Source organism: Tenrec ecaudatus, chromosome 16 (assembly GCF_050624435.1).
Source record: "Tenrec ecaudatus isolate mTenEca1 chromosome 16, mTenEca1.hap1, whole genome shotgun sequence".
In the NCBI taxonomy this organism is placed as follows: Eukaryota; Metazoa; Chordata; class Mammalia; order Afrosoricida; family Tenrecidae; genus Tenrec; species Tenrec ecaudatus.
The window spans coordinates 51,325,480-51,338,328 of NC_134545.1; the positions used below are offsets into that span (position 1 = coordinate 51,325,480).

The 12,849-nt window shown below is 52.0% G+C and overlaps 1 protein-coding gene across 1 annotated transcript in view; it reads right to left on the reverse strand.

Annotated features, from left to right (window-relative positions):
- Positions 1 to 12,849, reverse strand: part of COL13A1 (collagen type XIII alpha 1 chain) — a 203,832-nt gene that overhangs the window by 169,174 nt on the left and 21,809 nt on the right. The window contains exon 2 of the mRNA XM_075533429.1: positions 10,958 to 11,027. Within this exon, the coding sequence (XP_075389544.1) occupies positions 10,958 to 11,027 (70 nt within the window). The remainder of the gene's footprint in view (positions 1 to 10,957; positions 11,028 to 12,849) is intronic.

Sequence of the window (12,849 nt, forward strand, 5' to 3'; positions counted from 1 at the left end):
CTGAAATCCTTCACGGGAGAATAGAGCCTCATCTTTTCCCAAAGAGTGGCTGATGGCTTTGAACTGCCAACCTTGAGGTTCTCAGCCCAAAGCGTAAACCCCTGCTCCACCAGAGCATGATAAAACTACACAGAGGCTTCCATAATGGATTGCGGTACACCTATCATTGTGAACTGGCACAGGGACGGGCAACATTTCGTGCCGTCAGCTCTGCGCCACGTTGGCCTGTAGACTTGCTTAAAGGAAAGCAGCCGAGACTGGCTCAGAAGTAACTTCAGAGCAGTTCCGCCGGGTTCAGTCACGGCTGATGGAATGGACCCCCATTTTTAAATGGAGGTGAACTGGGACCACAACGGAAACAGAAAAAATCGAGTCGAAGCCCAGTTAGAAACATCATCTATCTCCCGCTTCAGAAGCGAGGGGGGCGATGGGCCGCACAGCAACCAAATCTCTTGACTGACAGACTCGGGAAAGATGGTGCTGGACGTGCTGCTCTGAGCATGTCCCCCCCTCCGCCCCCCCCCCCAGTCCTGGCAGGAACCCAGCGTGTGCATCAGGGTCTGAAAGGGCTCCCTACGCCTCTTCTGAGTCTCCCATCCCAAGGCTTCGACATGTAATTTTCTCTATTTTGGTTATTGTTCCGAGTCACCCAAATTTAAAAACCAGGATCTGTTCTGGTTTCGCTCCACCGGCCGTGACTCAACGGGTCCAACTGGTTTGAGGTGGTAGAAGTGACCCAGCAATGGTTTGCATGCAAGGCAGGGTTTCTGAGGTGTCCCGAAAGAACAGTGCTTTCCTTGAAACGCTCTCCCTAAAATAACCGTGCACTCTGCCATCCCTTTCTTCGTAAATGACACCCTGGGCTGCTTTGGGCTGAATGTTCCCTTTCTGGCCGAGGACCCTGAGTTAAGGAGCACCGCAGGAAAGGGGGGCTGCAGGTCTGGCTGTTCTGCTGTGGCACAGGCGAGGTGAGAGGAGCCCGTTGTGGAACCACAGCCGTGGCCACAGGCCTGCCCTTGTTAATGTCACGAGGCTGGTGAGGCCAAACAGAGTGCTAGGGAAAGCAGGGAAGACTGGCAAAGAAGGGGGTTCAGGATGTGTGGGCACCGGGTTACCATCTGCGGGAAAGAACCAAGCCCAGGGCGGCAGTGCCAACTTGAACATAAATAGCAGCACCAAACCCACCCTCCGTCATTGAGTCCGTTCCAATCCCGAGGGTTTTCAAGGCTGTGGATCTTTACAGGAGCAGCTAGCTTGATCTTTCTCACAAGTAGCAGCTGATAGGTTTGAACTGCTCACCTTGCAGTTAGTAGTCCTACCGTTACCCAACAGCAACGCCAAACCAAAAAAAACACAAAAAAACCTCACTGCCTTCGATGGCAGCACAGGGATTTACAAACTAAAGCCCTACTGAGTCCTAGACTGCCAGCCTCCCACCCTGGGCTACCTCTACATCACTGCTGATCAGTGTTACTGAATGTAAGTGGGAACAACCCACATCCTGTTCTCTAAACTTTTCCTGGCTTATCATCTGTAGAGTATCACCAAACTGCCGCCCACTACGCCCACCCGCACCCATGGCAGACATCATTAATCAATTGCCACACTGTGCTGAACCGGGATGCTGCTTCAGAATCTGACTCTCCACACTGCTCCAGGCAGTTATTACTCATCGATCACACTCAGGATGAAACGCTGGGCCTCCCATGGAGCAAAGACAGCTGGAATGCCTTAGGCTGGTCCGTGACAATTTTGTTTGGACATCTCTTCCCACCTTCATCGCTGCTTCGTGCTCCAGCTTCCTTAAAATGCCTGCCGTTCCCAGACATACGCGCTTTCTTCTCACTCTTCAGAGTCCTTCTCTGTGCTAGTCCTTCAGCCTGGCATTCAGCCCTCCCACAGTAATAAACATTCCTATCTGGGTGGAGAGCTGACCAGCTAAGCAGACAGCCTGCCTGCCTTTGGACCTGGGCTTGGCCACGTAACTAAGTCTGCTCAGTGGCAGGTGAGCGGCAGCCACGTGTGTCCATTTGCTCAGGCTTTTCTCCGAAGGGCTGGGGCTGACCAGCAGAGAGGGAGACCTGAAGCAGCTGCCGGCACTGAGAGAAGGCAACCCCGTGGGGAGGATGGCAGAGCCACCATGGCAGCCGCTGCTCTCCGGTGGGAGAAAGAGATGAACACATCAACCTGAAGTCTCCACTTTTGGGGGTTTTGTTATGGAGGCCGCTGAATCTCCCCTCGAGCTCTCCCCTTCCCAGAGGCTTCCTTGTTCCTTAAGACCCACCTCCAGGGTCTCCTCTGAAATCAGTTCCCTGGAGTCTCAGGCTCCCCTGGAGTCTCAAGCTCCCCTAGGCTCCCAGGAAAGCCATGCCTCTCACTAAACCAGACCAAACCGTCAGTTACTACTCAAAAGGTCAGTGGTTTGAAACCCCAAATTGCACCACTCCACAGGAGAATAAGACCTGGCTGGTTTCAGCTGATCTTTCAGACTCAGAACAGAAGACAAAGGTTCAATAGGCTGTCCAGTTCAGAGGAATGAGTCACTGAAAACCTTAAAGTCAGTTGTAGAACATTCTCAGATAATAAAATCCGCAGGACTCACAGAAGAATATCGTCAGAGAAAGTGCCAGAAGATGAGCCCCTAATATCAAAAGTCACTCAAAATCTGGCTGAGGATGAGCTGCCTTCTCAAAGTAGGATCAGCCCGAATGACTTGGATGGAGTCGAGCTTGCAGAAGTAAAGCCTTGGGGACCTTCATTTGCTGCTGGGTCCTGACTCAAGATGAGAAGAAACAGCTGCCAACGTCTACTAGTAATTGGAGCTTGGAATGTACAAAGTCTGATCTAACAAAACTGGATGGAATATTGACAAAAATCAAATTGGCTACATCTGTGTGAACAGAAGATGAAGAAATACACTATCTGCAGCCAAAATGAGGCATGAAGCCAACTGTGGAACAGACAGACCATCGGTTGCTCACGTGCAAGTTCAGGTTGAAGCTGAAGAAAATTAAAACAAGTCCACAAAAGCCAAAATGTGACCTTGAGTCTATATATCCCATCTGAGTTTCTAGGACATCTCAAGAATAGATTTGGCGCTGTGAACAGCAATGACAGAAGAACTCATGAGCTGTGGAGTAACATGAACAACATCATTCATGAGAAAGCGAAAGGTCATGAAAAAGACAGGAAAGAAAGAAAAAAAATCAGCATGGATGTCAGACGTTGCTCTTAATTGGCACGAGGAAGAAATGATGAAGTAAAAAGGCTGAGCAGAAAATTTCACAGGGCAGCTGAAAAACACAAAATAAAATATTATAACGAAATGCGCAAAGACCCCGGCTTAGAAAACCAAAAAGGAAGAATATGTTCAGCATAGCTTAAATGGAAAGAAGTATAGAAAGAAAAAAAATCAAGCCTCACGTTGCAATATCAAAATATTCAATGGGCAAAATATTGAAGAATGAAGAAGCATCAAATGAAGAAGGCAAGAATACCGAGAGGCACTGAACCATAAAGATCGAGCTCCCTCTCAGCCATTTGAGAGGCAGCATAAGATGAAAAACCAATGGTACTGAAGGAAGACGTCCAAGCTGTCCTAGAGCCATTATCCAAAAACAGGCTCGAGGACTCGATGGGAAATGTTTCACCGCGTTGATGAGGAAGCACTCACTTGTCGACGTCAAGAAATGTGGAAGACCTGGCCAACTGTCTGGAAGAGGTCATATTTGTATCCATTCTAATGGAAGGTGACAAAAACCGACTGTCCAGATTACAATGTCATTGATAGCACACGCAAGTGACATTTTGCTGAAAACCATTCAACACCATTTACACCAATACATTGATAGGGAGTGGCCAGAAATTCAAGTCAGATTTAGAAGAGGACATGGAGTAAACGTTATTATCACTGATGTCAGATGGCTCTTGGCTGAAAGTAGAGAATACCAGAAAGGTGCTCAGCTGTTTGGACCATAACAAACTTGAGAAGAATAGTGTGTTAGTTCAGGTAGACTAGAGAAACAAATTCATCAACACCCATATGTGTACAAGAAAGAGTTTTATATACAAGAGCAGTGGAATATTAAGAAAACATCCCAGCCCAGTCCAGATCAAGTCCATAAGTTAGCTCCTAAGTCCAATACTAGTACATAAATTTCTCTTTAGACTCATGCAGCCATGCAATAACGCCGAATGCAGGAAGATCACAGGCCAGTGAGTGGAAAGTATTGTGGATCCAGTGGCGGTAGAAGCATCTCAGCATTGGCAGGGTCTCCACGTGACTCCTACAGTTCCCAGGGCTCTGGTTCCATCAACCTCTCTCCATGTGGCTCGTCGCAAGGAATGTGCCTGTGTCCTACCTCCAGCAAGCTATTTATCTCCGTAGCACCTCCAAATGAGATCATCGAGCTGTGACCTGATTGACAGGCTAAACTCCACCCCTTCACTCTTAAATCTCAACTTGACAACAGATTTTGTAACTACCACAAATAGGAATTCCAGAGCACTTTATTGTGCTCATTTGGAACCTAGATATGGACCAAGAGGCAGTTGTGCAAACAGAACAAGGACATATTTGTGATTCAAAAGCAAGAACTGTGTGCATCACGGTTATATCTTCTCACCATATTTATTCCACCTGAATGCTGAACAAATAATTCAGAGAACCTGAATCATGAAGAAGAATGGGGCATCAGGATTGGAGGAAGGCTGATTAACAACCTGATATATGCCGATGACATCATTTTGCTTGTGAAAATGAGGAAGACTTGAAGCACTTGTTGATGAAGCTTAAGGATCGCAGCCTTCCGTGTAGATTACAACTCAATGTAAAGAAAGCCAACGTCCTCAACTGGACCAATAACCGACAAACAGCAAAGCTCGGTCCCACAGTCAATGCTCACGGAAGCAGGATTAAAGGGATCCAAGGACACACCGCATTGGGGAAATCTGCTGCAGAAGGGCCTCTTTCAAGTATTGATAAGCAAGGAGGCTACGAAGAAGACCTGGCGGCACACCTGGTCCAGGCCGTGATATTTTCAACTGTCTCACATGCATGTACAAGTTGGACATTGAATAAGGGAGACTGAAGAAGCGTCGATGCATTTGAATGATAGTGCTGGTGACGGTTATTGAAAGTAACCTGGACTGCCAGAGAGCAAACATGCCTATCTTGGAAGAAGTACAACCAGAAGGCTCCTTCGAAGCAAGAATGCTGGAACATTGTCTTGTTGGACATGTTGACAAGAGAGACCAGCTCCTGAAGAAGAGGGGCATCATGGCTGGTAATGTAGAGGGGCAGTGGAAAGACAATAACCCGGACAAGATAGATTGACACGGGGACACAAGAATGGCTTTGCGTGGACGGTGCAGAATGGGAGGTGTTAAGTTCTGCCGTACACAGGGCCACCAGGTCGAAATGACTTGACAGCTCCTAACACCAACAGGTGCTGTCATGAAGGTTTCAGCCTAGGAGACCCTAGCAGGGGGGTGGGAAGGGGCAGTTCTACTCTTCCTAGAGGGGTGGGATGATTCCGAATCAACTGTTCGCCCCCCAACAGCAATCTTTTTGGAAGCAGATTAATGCAATTTTCCCTGTGGGGAGGCTGGTAGGTTTGAGTCACCCACTTTCCAGTTCACAGCCAAATGCTTAAGCATGGCACCAAAGGACCTCTTTCAGCTCTCACTGAGAAATTAAACTCCCTGCCATCAAACCAGTGCTGACCCGTAGAGAACCTATAGGGCCGGGTAGACCTGCCCCTGTGAGTTTGTGAGACGAACTCTTCATGGGAGTAGAAATCCCCGCCTTTCTCCCGCTGAGCAGCTGGTGGCTCTTGACAGAGGTGCCGTCCAGCCTCTGTACCAATGAGAATCATGGCACTGAGCCCTGTCGCCTGCTGGCTCCCACTGGTGCACTGTAAACCTTCCACCTGCTGGGCCCAGCCTACCCTGTGGAGATGAGGCCCAGACAAGACCCTCATTTGTTCTGGCAGCTCCACTGGCCTGAGCTCCCTCCAAGTGTGAGACCCACCCTGGACGTGACAAAGGACCAGCCCCACCCAGCCCCAGTGTGGCTGAACTGAAGTAGCTGCTTCCTCACTGGCTGGAGCCTATATTGTCCGGCTCACTTCTTAATCATGAACAGGGCTTCCCTGCTCTTTGTATTCTTCTCAAGTGTCCTGGGAAGTCCCATGATGTATATGTTCCCAAGGCCCTTCTCTTGCCCCACCAGCCTTTGCAAGAGGCCCACACCTATTCCTCTGAACTTCTGGCTCCTGTGGCCCTTCTGATGAGGCTCGACCTTTGGCATCCAGTCCCAACCCCCTGGCCCATGCTCTGCTGGCAAACAGCACACACCACTGAGAAGCAGGAAGCAGCCAGACCTCAGCCAGGGGGTGGCTATTTCAGGACAGGGAGGATCCCGGGAGGATGCTGGCAAGAGTCAGAGTAGGAAGGGAAGGAGGAAAGTTTCTTCCCAAGATTATGTGTCCCAAGCCCTCAGGGTGCCTCCCAGAGCCCCCAGGCTGCCACGAGGAAGGACATCCACCACAGGATGTCGGCCACAGCCCAGAGGCAAATGAGGGGGTGGGGTGGTGGGGAGGCACGGGGTTGGGCCAGTGGCTCTGCTCCCAGGCAGTCCCAGTGGGCAGAAAGAGTGTCTTTATTTTGCTTTGTTCCGACAGTGGCAAGTTTGGCATTGGGCATGACTTGGGGGCAGGGGTGGGATGGGAGATGGTCAGAAACCAATTGCTGGCAGATGGAGCACAGGAGAAAGAATCCCTCCAAAGAGGGTATGTGGTGGAGGACTGACCGTTCGCCGAGCATGCACTGTGAGCTCTGTCTCAGGTCCTGGCGAGACCGAGGCGAACCATGCGTCACTGTGCTAATGTCCATGTCCCTCCACAAGGGTCAGGGGGCTTAAGGCTGCTCCCATGCCCTGAGGGAACATCTGGTGCTGTGCCCACTGCTCCTGAGGAGGAACTCTCTGGAGATGCGGGGTGGACTCTGGCACGGGGGTGAGAAAGGCGTTAGAGGTAGGCAGTGGGGCTCACATCAGGGCGCAGGACGCACGAGGTTTGCGTGTGGTGCTCTAGGAAACTCTGACGACCTGCAGGAAGCGCTGCTCACGCTCACTGTCAGAGGGCAGCCACTGTCGCTGAGAAGGCTCCCTGCTGACTGGCTTTCATGTTTGAGAGGATTCCTCGCTAAGGGGGGGCGGGGTGTGTGTGTGTGGAGTTCAGGTTTGTGGCCCCCTGGATTCCTTGATTGGATTCCTTGGCTCTATAACAAACTGCGGGAATGTCTGTGTCCCCTTTCACCTGTGCCTCCCTGTGGGACCTTCTCTTCAGATTTCCCAGAGTCACTCCCAGCCTCAGAGACACTGGTGGCGCGCATGGTGAAGCGTTCCATTATTAACCGAAAAGCTGTCAGTGCAAATCCATCCACCGGGCCCTCACAAGAAAGGCTGGGTGATGTTTCTGAAAATGCTGGGGGAGGGGGTGCGGGAGGGCAGTTCTCGCCTGCACCTAGGTGCCACCACAATCAGAATGCATTCAAGGACAACGGAGAACACAGACAGCTTTCTGGTCCTGATCGACAGATGCTTCAGGCCAAAGCACCCTCTGGGAATGTCCTTAACAACTGGACATACCGTTCGTTCAGAGCCTCTGCTCTCTGTCCTCTGCTCTCCTGGCTGCCTTGCCCTTGTGGTAAGGCTGACTGGTTCCTTCTGTCCCCTGTCCTCAGTCGTCCCTCTCCCTCTCCCCCACTTCAAGACCGCGGGGTCCCATGCAGGCCTTCAAGGTGGGGAGTACATGAAACCCTCTTCCAAGCTTCCCTCCCGTCCCCCCCAATGTCCAGCCTCCCCCAGCACCACGCCTGACTTTCTGTTGGACAGACTGCCCCTCAGAGGGCCCGAGGGCTGGCAGGCAGGACACGGAGGACAACAGGCAGCTGTTGCTGGTCCCCAGGGGTCAGGCCGGCATGGGGGAAGGGCAGGCCTCTGCCTTGCCATCCACGACATGGGGCTACACTGCACTAACAGTGGGCAGGCTGCTGGGTGTGGTCCCTGGACATCTTGTAAGTGTAAACGATGAGGAAATAACAAGAGCAGGAACACGGAGTCCGTGTCAGGTCAGGGAGGTGCTCAGTGAGCCCCAGGATTACCTCTCCCAGCTCCCCAGATGCTCCTAGGCCCATAGAGGATGGGCCAAACCAGACCAAACTCACCGCCATCGTCCTGCCTCGCTAGAGGGCATGGTAGAACTGTCCCTGTGGGTTTCCGAGAGAGTAGTTCTCGTTAAAAAAAATCTTTGAGGTGTAAAACTATGTTTTCTTTCTTTCTTTTTATCATTTCATTGAGAACTCTTACAGATATTATAATAATCCATCATTCAATTCCACCAAGCATCATTGTTGCCACCATCGTTTTCAAAACGTTTTCTTTGGTCTTCAACTCTTTGGTATCAGCTCCCCTTGGTCCCCTCCCTCCCCCACCCTGCCCCCAGGAGTCCTTATTATGATATGATGTCTTATTAATCGCTTATTTGATGGTGACTCTGTCTGGGAGGCGCTGGTGATTTCAATGGCTGACCTGGAGGGGAGTAGCCCAATGGTAAGCACCGCACCAGCCAGGGCTCCGTCAGGAGGCGAACAGGACCCTGTTGTCACACAAAGCAACAGAGTGCCCAAACCCCCCTACAAGGAGTGGATTCCAACTCATTGCAAGCCCACCGGGCACAGCAGAAGGATGCAGAGCTCCGAGACTGCAGGTCTTTAGGGGAGCAGACAGCTCCATCTTTCTCCTGTCGAGCGGAGGCACAGGGACCTTTCAGAACTGCTCAGGGGTAAGTCAGCATTGGAATTCAAATCTCTGCCTTCCACAGCTCCCAATCTCCTGCCCTCAACCTGCATCCTACATCACAGGCCAAAACAAAACCCCAGTCACAATTGCCAGAAGGCCGTGGGGGCAGCAATTACTGTCCCAGAAACGTGTAGCATCGGCACTCGGCCCGGGCTCGCCACCCACCCTCACCTCCATCTCATCTCAGTCATCCTGAAATTCCTCTCAGGAAATCCTTCCCAGATCCCAGGGCCTGTTTCCCAAGCCAAGAAGAGGGGAGGGAGCTTCCCAGGGTTTCTGAATACCCTTTCAATTAACCTGGGTGACCCTCTTCAATGGGGGCTGGTTGGAACCCTGCCCAGCCCCACCATCTCCTGAGGCAGCTTCCCTGAACTGTGACTCGTGCCCAGCCCTCAGCAGCAGACTGTGGTTGCTCCATCCTCCGCCCATCTGCTCAACATCTGGTGGTCCTCTTTCCTGACTTGGTGACCAGAGTTAGGGTCACCAGGGCCCCTTTACTCCTACAGCTGCCCAGCTGCCCACAGCTGGTCTCCAGGGGGCCACGCTCTGATCAGCAAAGACCCAGCTGGCCCAAGCCCTCTGTCATTGCTTAAATGGCTACCCTGCCACCCCCATTTTTTTAAAAGACTAGTTTTAGATTTACAGGGGAAAAATGTGCAAAAAAGTACTGAGTTCCCTCAGCCCTCCCCATGTACACTGCTTCCACACGGTCAGCGTCTCACACCCTGGGGTACATTTATTTATACAGCCGACAAGCCAATGCTCCTGCACTAGTCTAGGACTCACCTTGCCACCCACTCTTTGGTTGAATGGTTGGTCGGTCGGCTTCGACACATGTATAATGTCCTGTGTTCACCCCGACAGTAACATGCAGAGTGGTGTTGCCACCCTGTCCCTGTTAAGACTTCCTTCTAACCCGGGGGTGTGGCAGATTAAGCATTAGGCTGCTAACCGCCAGGTAAGTGGTTCAAGCCCACCGACTGCATCTTGGGAGAAAGATGAGGCGTGCTGCTCCCATAAAGATTCCCAGCCTCGGAAGCCCACTCCTATGCTACAGGAGGCGCTATTGGTTGGAACAGATATGATGGCAGGCGTGGCTTAGTTTCCTCACCCCAATGGGGAACAGCTCATGGCAGTTGTTCCAGGGACCAGCAACAGTTACACACCTATCATTCTTGTAACTTAATAAGATCGAGAATCTAGAAACATCCTTAAGAGCCAGAATTTACGAATGCCATTAACTGTGGACAGTACAATGCTAATGTGCAGCCTGGTGGCCAGCACAGAGCAGGCCCTGAGCACATAGCTGCTAAATGGACGATGACCACAGCCAAGGAGGAGGCCGTGTGCTAGAGAGCAGACAGCAGTCTAGAAAGTGATCCGTTCGTTGGGGAGCTTGACCACGGCAAACTCAGAATCTGAACCCCACTTAGACAGACTAACTTCATTACCCGCCATGGCTCTCCCCCTTCAGCTGCAGAGCCCTGTGCCCTGGTGCCCATGACGTACAGTGATACCATACAGGGAACACACATAATCCTTAGCCCTCAGTCGAGATCCACAAGGTTCACCGTGACCCAGTAGTGAGTGTCATGAGCAACGGCCCTGCCCTTATGGGGCTTCGCTGTCGTTTGCCTCTGCACAGTACTTCCTGCTTTTCAAACACCGCCGCAGCTGTCAGCTCAGCTGCTTTCCCAACAGCCTGATGCCCACCCGGGACAGCCTCATAGAAGAGCGCAATGAATGAGCGATGGGTGAATGGATGTGAGCTGGAGACGTGGATGGTAGGAAGAATGGTTGGATGGCTGAATGGAGGGAGGGAGGGATAGAGAAGAGGAGGGATACATGGACGGGTGCCTGGAAGGATGGATGGAGGGATGGTGGAATGGATGATAGAGGGAAGGAGGGGAGGGATGGAGAGATGGAAGGATGAAGGAAAGGATGGGTGAATGAATGGATGGGTGAAATGAGGGATGGACAGTCAATCAAGTTTAAACAGCCCCAATATTAACATTCTCATCTTGCAGATGAAGAGTAATGCCCTGGTCATGGGTCTGGTCAGAGACCACACCTCACCATCTGCAGGTTCCTTACCTGGTGGGCAGTTACACCCTGCAGACATGCTCGGGGCCTCCCGGCGCTGTCGTGAGTGGAACTTCCATTTCTGCACAAGGAGACAAAGAGGAGGAGTCACTGGGAGCTTGTCAAAGCCCAGTCAAGGGCAGCCAATCCAAGGGAAGCTCAGTGAAGCCAAGGGCAGTGTCTGCAGGCTGGGGGCGGAGGAGGGGCACAGAGAAGGGGCCACGGTGGGTGAGGGGGTGGGGGTGGATGCAAGGAACTAGGAGTACATCTCTAAATCAAAGACAAGCCCTTAATGGCCTTCAATTGGCCGCCGGATCTGGGTAATAAGAAGCAGACAGAGCCAGCCCCATCTCAGTAATCTCAGTCTGAACTCTTTGGAGCGCTCTTAAAGAAATCCACCACAACCGAGGGTCTATAAATGCGATATGGTCTCCCCGCACCCCGCACTCAGCCCCAAGATGCTTTGCTTGCCCCCTGCTCTCACTAATTGCTTTCCGTCTCTGTCTGGTTTCCTAAGTGGATCCTGGGGCGGGACAGTGCCTCTGTTCTTCTGATGTCCCTCATGAGCCAGGTCCCCCACCCCCTGTGAGCCCTTGCCCCTCCACTTGGGGGAGGGGTGGTGGTGGTCATGGGGAGTGGAAGCTGGGAAGGGCCACTGTCTCCCTTCACCAAACCTTTTCCTAGGCAGATTTTTCAGCCCATGCAGAAGTCTCCAGGGAGGCAGCAGCAAGCTCTCTAGACACCCCACCCTCATGGCGGCCACCTTCCTGGTGGGGACTGGACCGCTGTATACTGGAAAACACGCGTGCTAACGTCCGAGTGCTTGTCTGCGGCGTCAGCGTGCCGTGTGCTGTATGCCTGTCACTCACCTAGTCCTCCCAAGGCTGTCAGGTGGGCCGGCCGGCCGGCAGAGAAGCCTGCACACTGCACCCTGACCGGGTAACTCAGACCCTGACTGAGAACCATACCTGCCTCACTGACTACGGAGAGGTTCATGTCAAGGGAGAGGGGCCTGGTGTAAGGAAACATTCACGGAACGTCACAGCCATGATCTCCACGGTACTGATGAGGACGCGGATGCACAGCAAGGTCAGGGACAGAGTACAGGATGGGGCAGGATTCAAACCCACCCTCTGATGCTCGTGACCCAGGGCCAAGATGGTCCTTAGATAAACAAAGATGCAAACAAACCTCCATGACTTTGGAGTTAATTCAAACTCAGAGTGACATTACAGGACAGAGTGGACCTGCTTCCTAGGGTTTCTGAGACGCTTAGCCTCGATGGGGCAGATAGGCTCGTCTGTCTCTCCGCGCAGCTGGTGGGGATGAACCTCAAGGTCAGCAACCCAATGCTTAACCCACTGTGCCACTCAGACTCACTGTCATCGAGTTGCCATAGTAACCCTGAGAGTCACCACTACACCAACGGGGCTCATTCGACTCTCCGAAGCTTAACTCATTGCCGTTCAGCCCGCTGTGACCCAGAGCAGCCTGTCTAGGACGTGGTGGAAACACTGCTGCTCAATCTTTCTTCAGAGGAGCTGTTAGTGGTTTAGAACTGCTGACCTTGCAGTTAGTAGTCCCAGTTGTAACCCACTATACAACCAGGGTGCCTGCCAGGGCTCCTCAAAGTGGCCCTCCTCACTGCGTCTCCCTGACGTCAAGCCGATTCCTACGCATTGTCCTATGAGGGAGGGTAGAACTGTCCCTGTTTCTGACATGGTACCTCGATGGGAGTAGAAACGCCTATCTTTCTCTGGAGGGTGTGTGACTTATTTGGTTTCCAAGTGGTTTCCCCCTCATTAAATTGGTAGGTATCATTCACAAGTGGGTGGTCTCACCTGCAAATCTGCATTTTGAATTTCGCTCGACCACCTTGATACTCTGCCACACTGGGCCTGCGC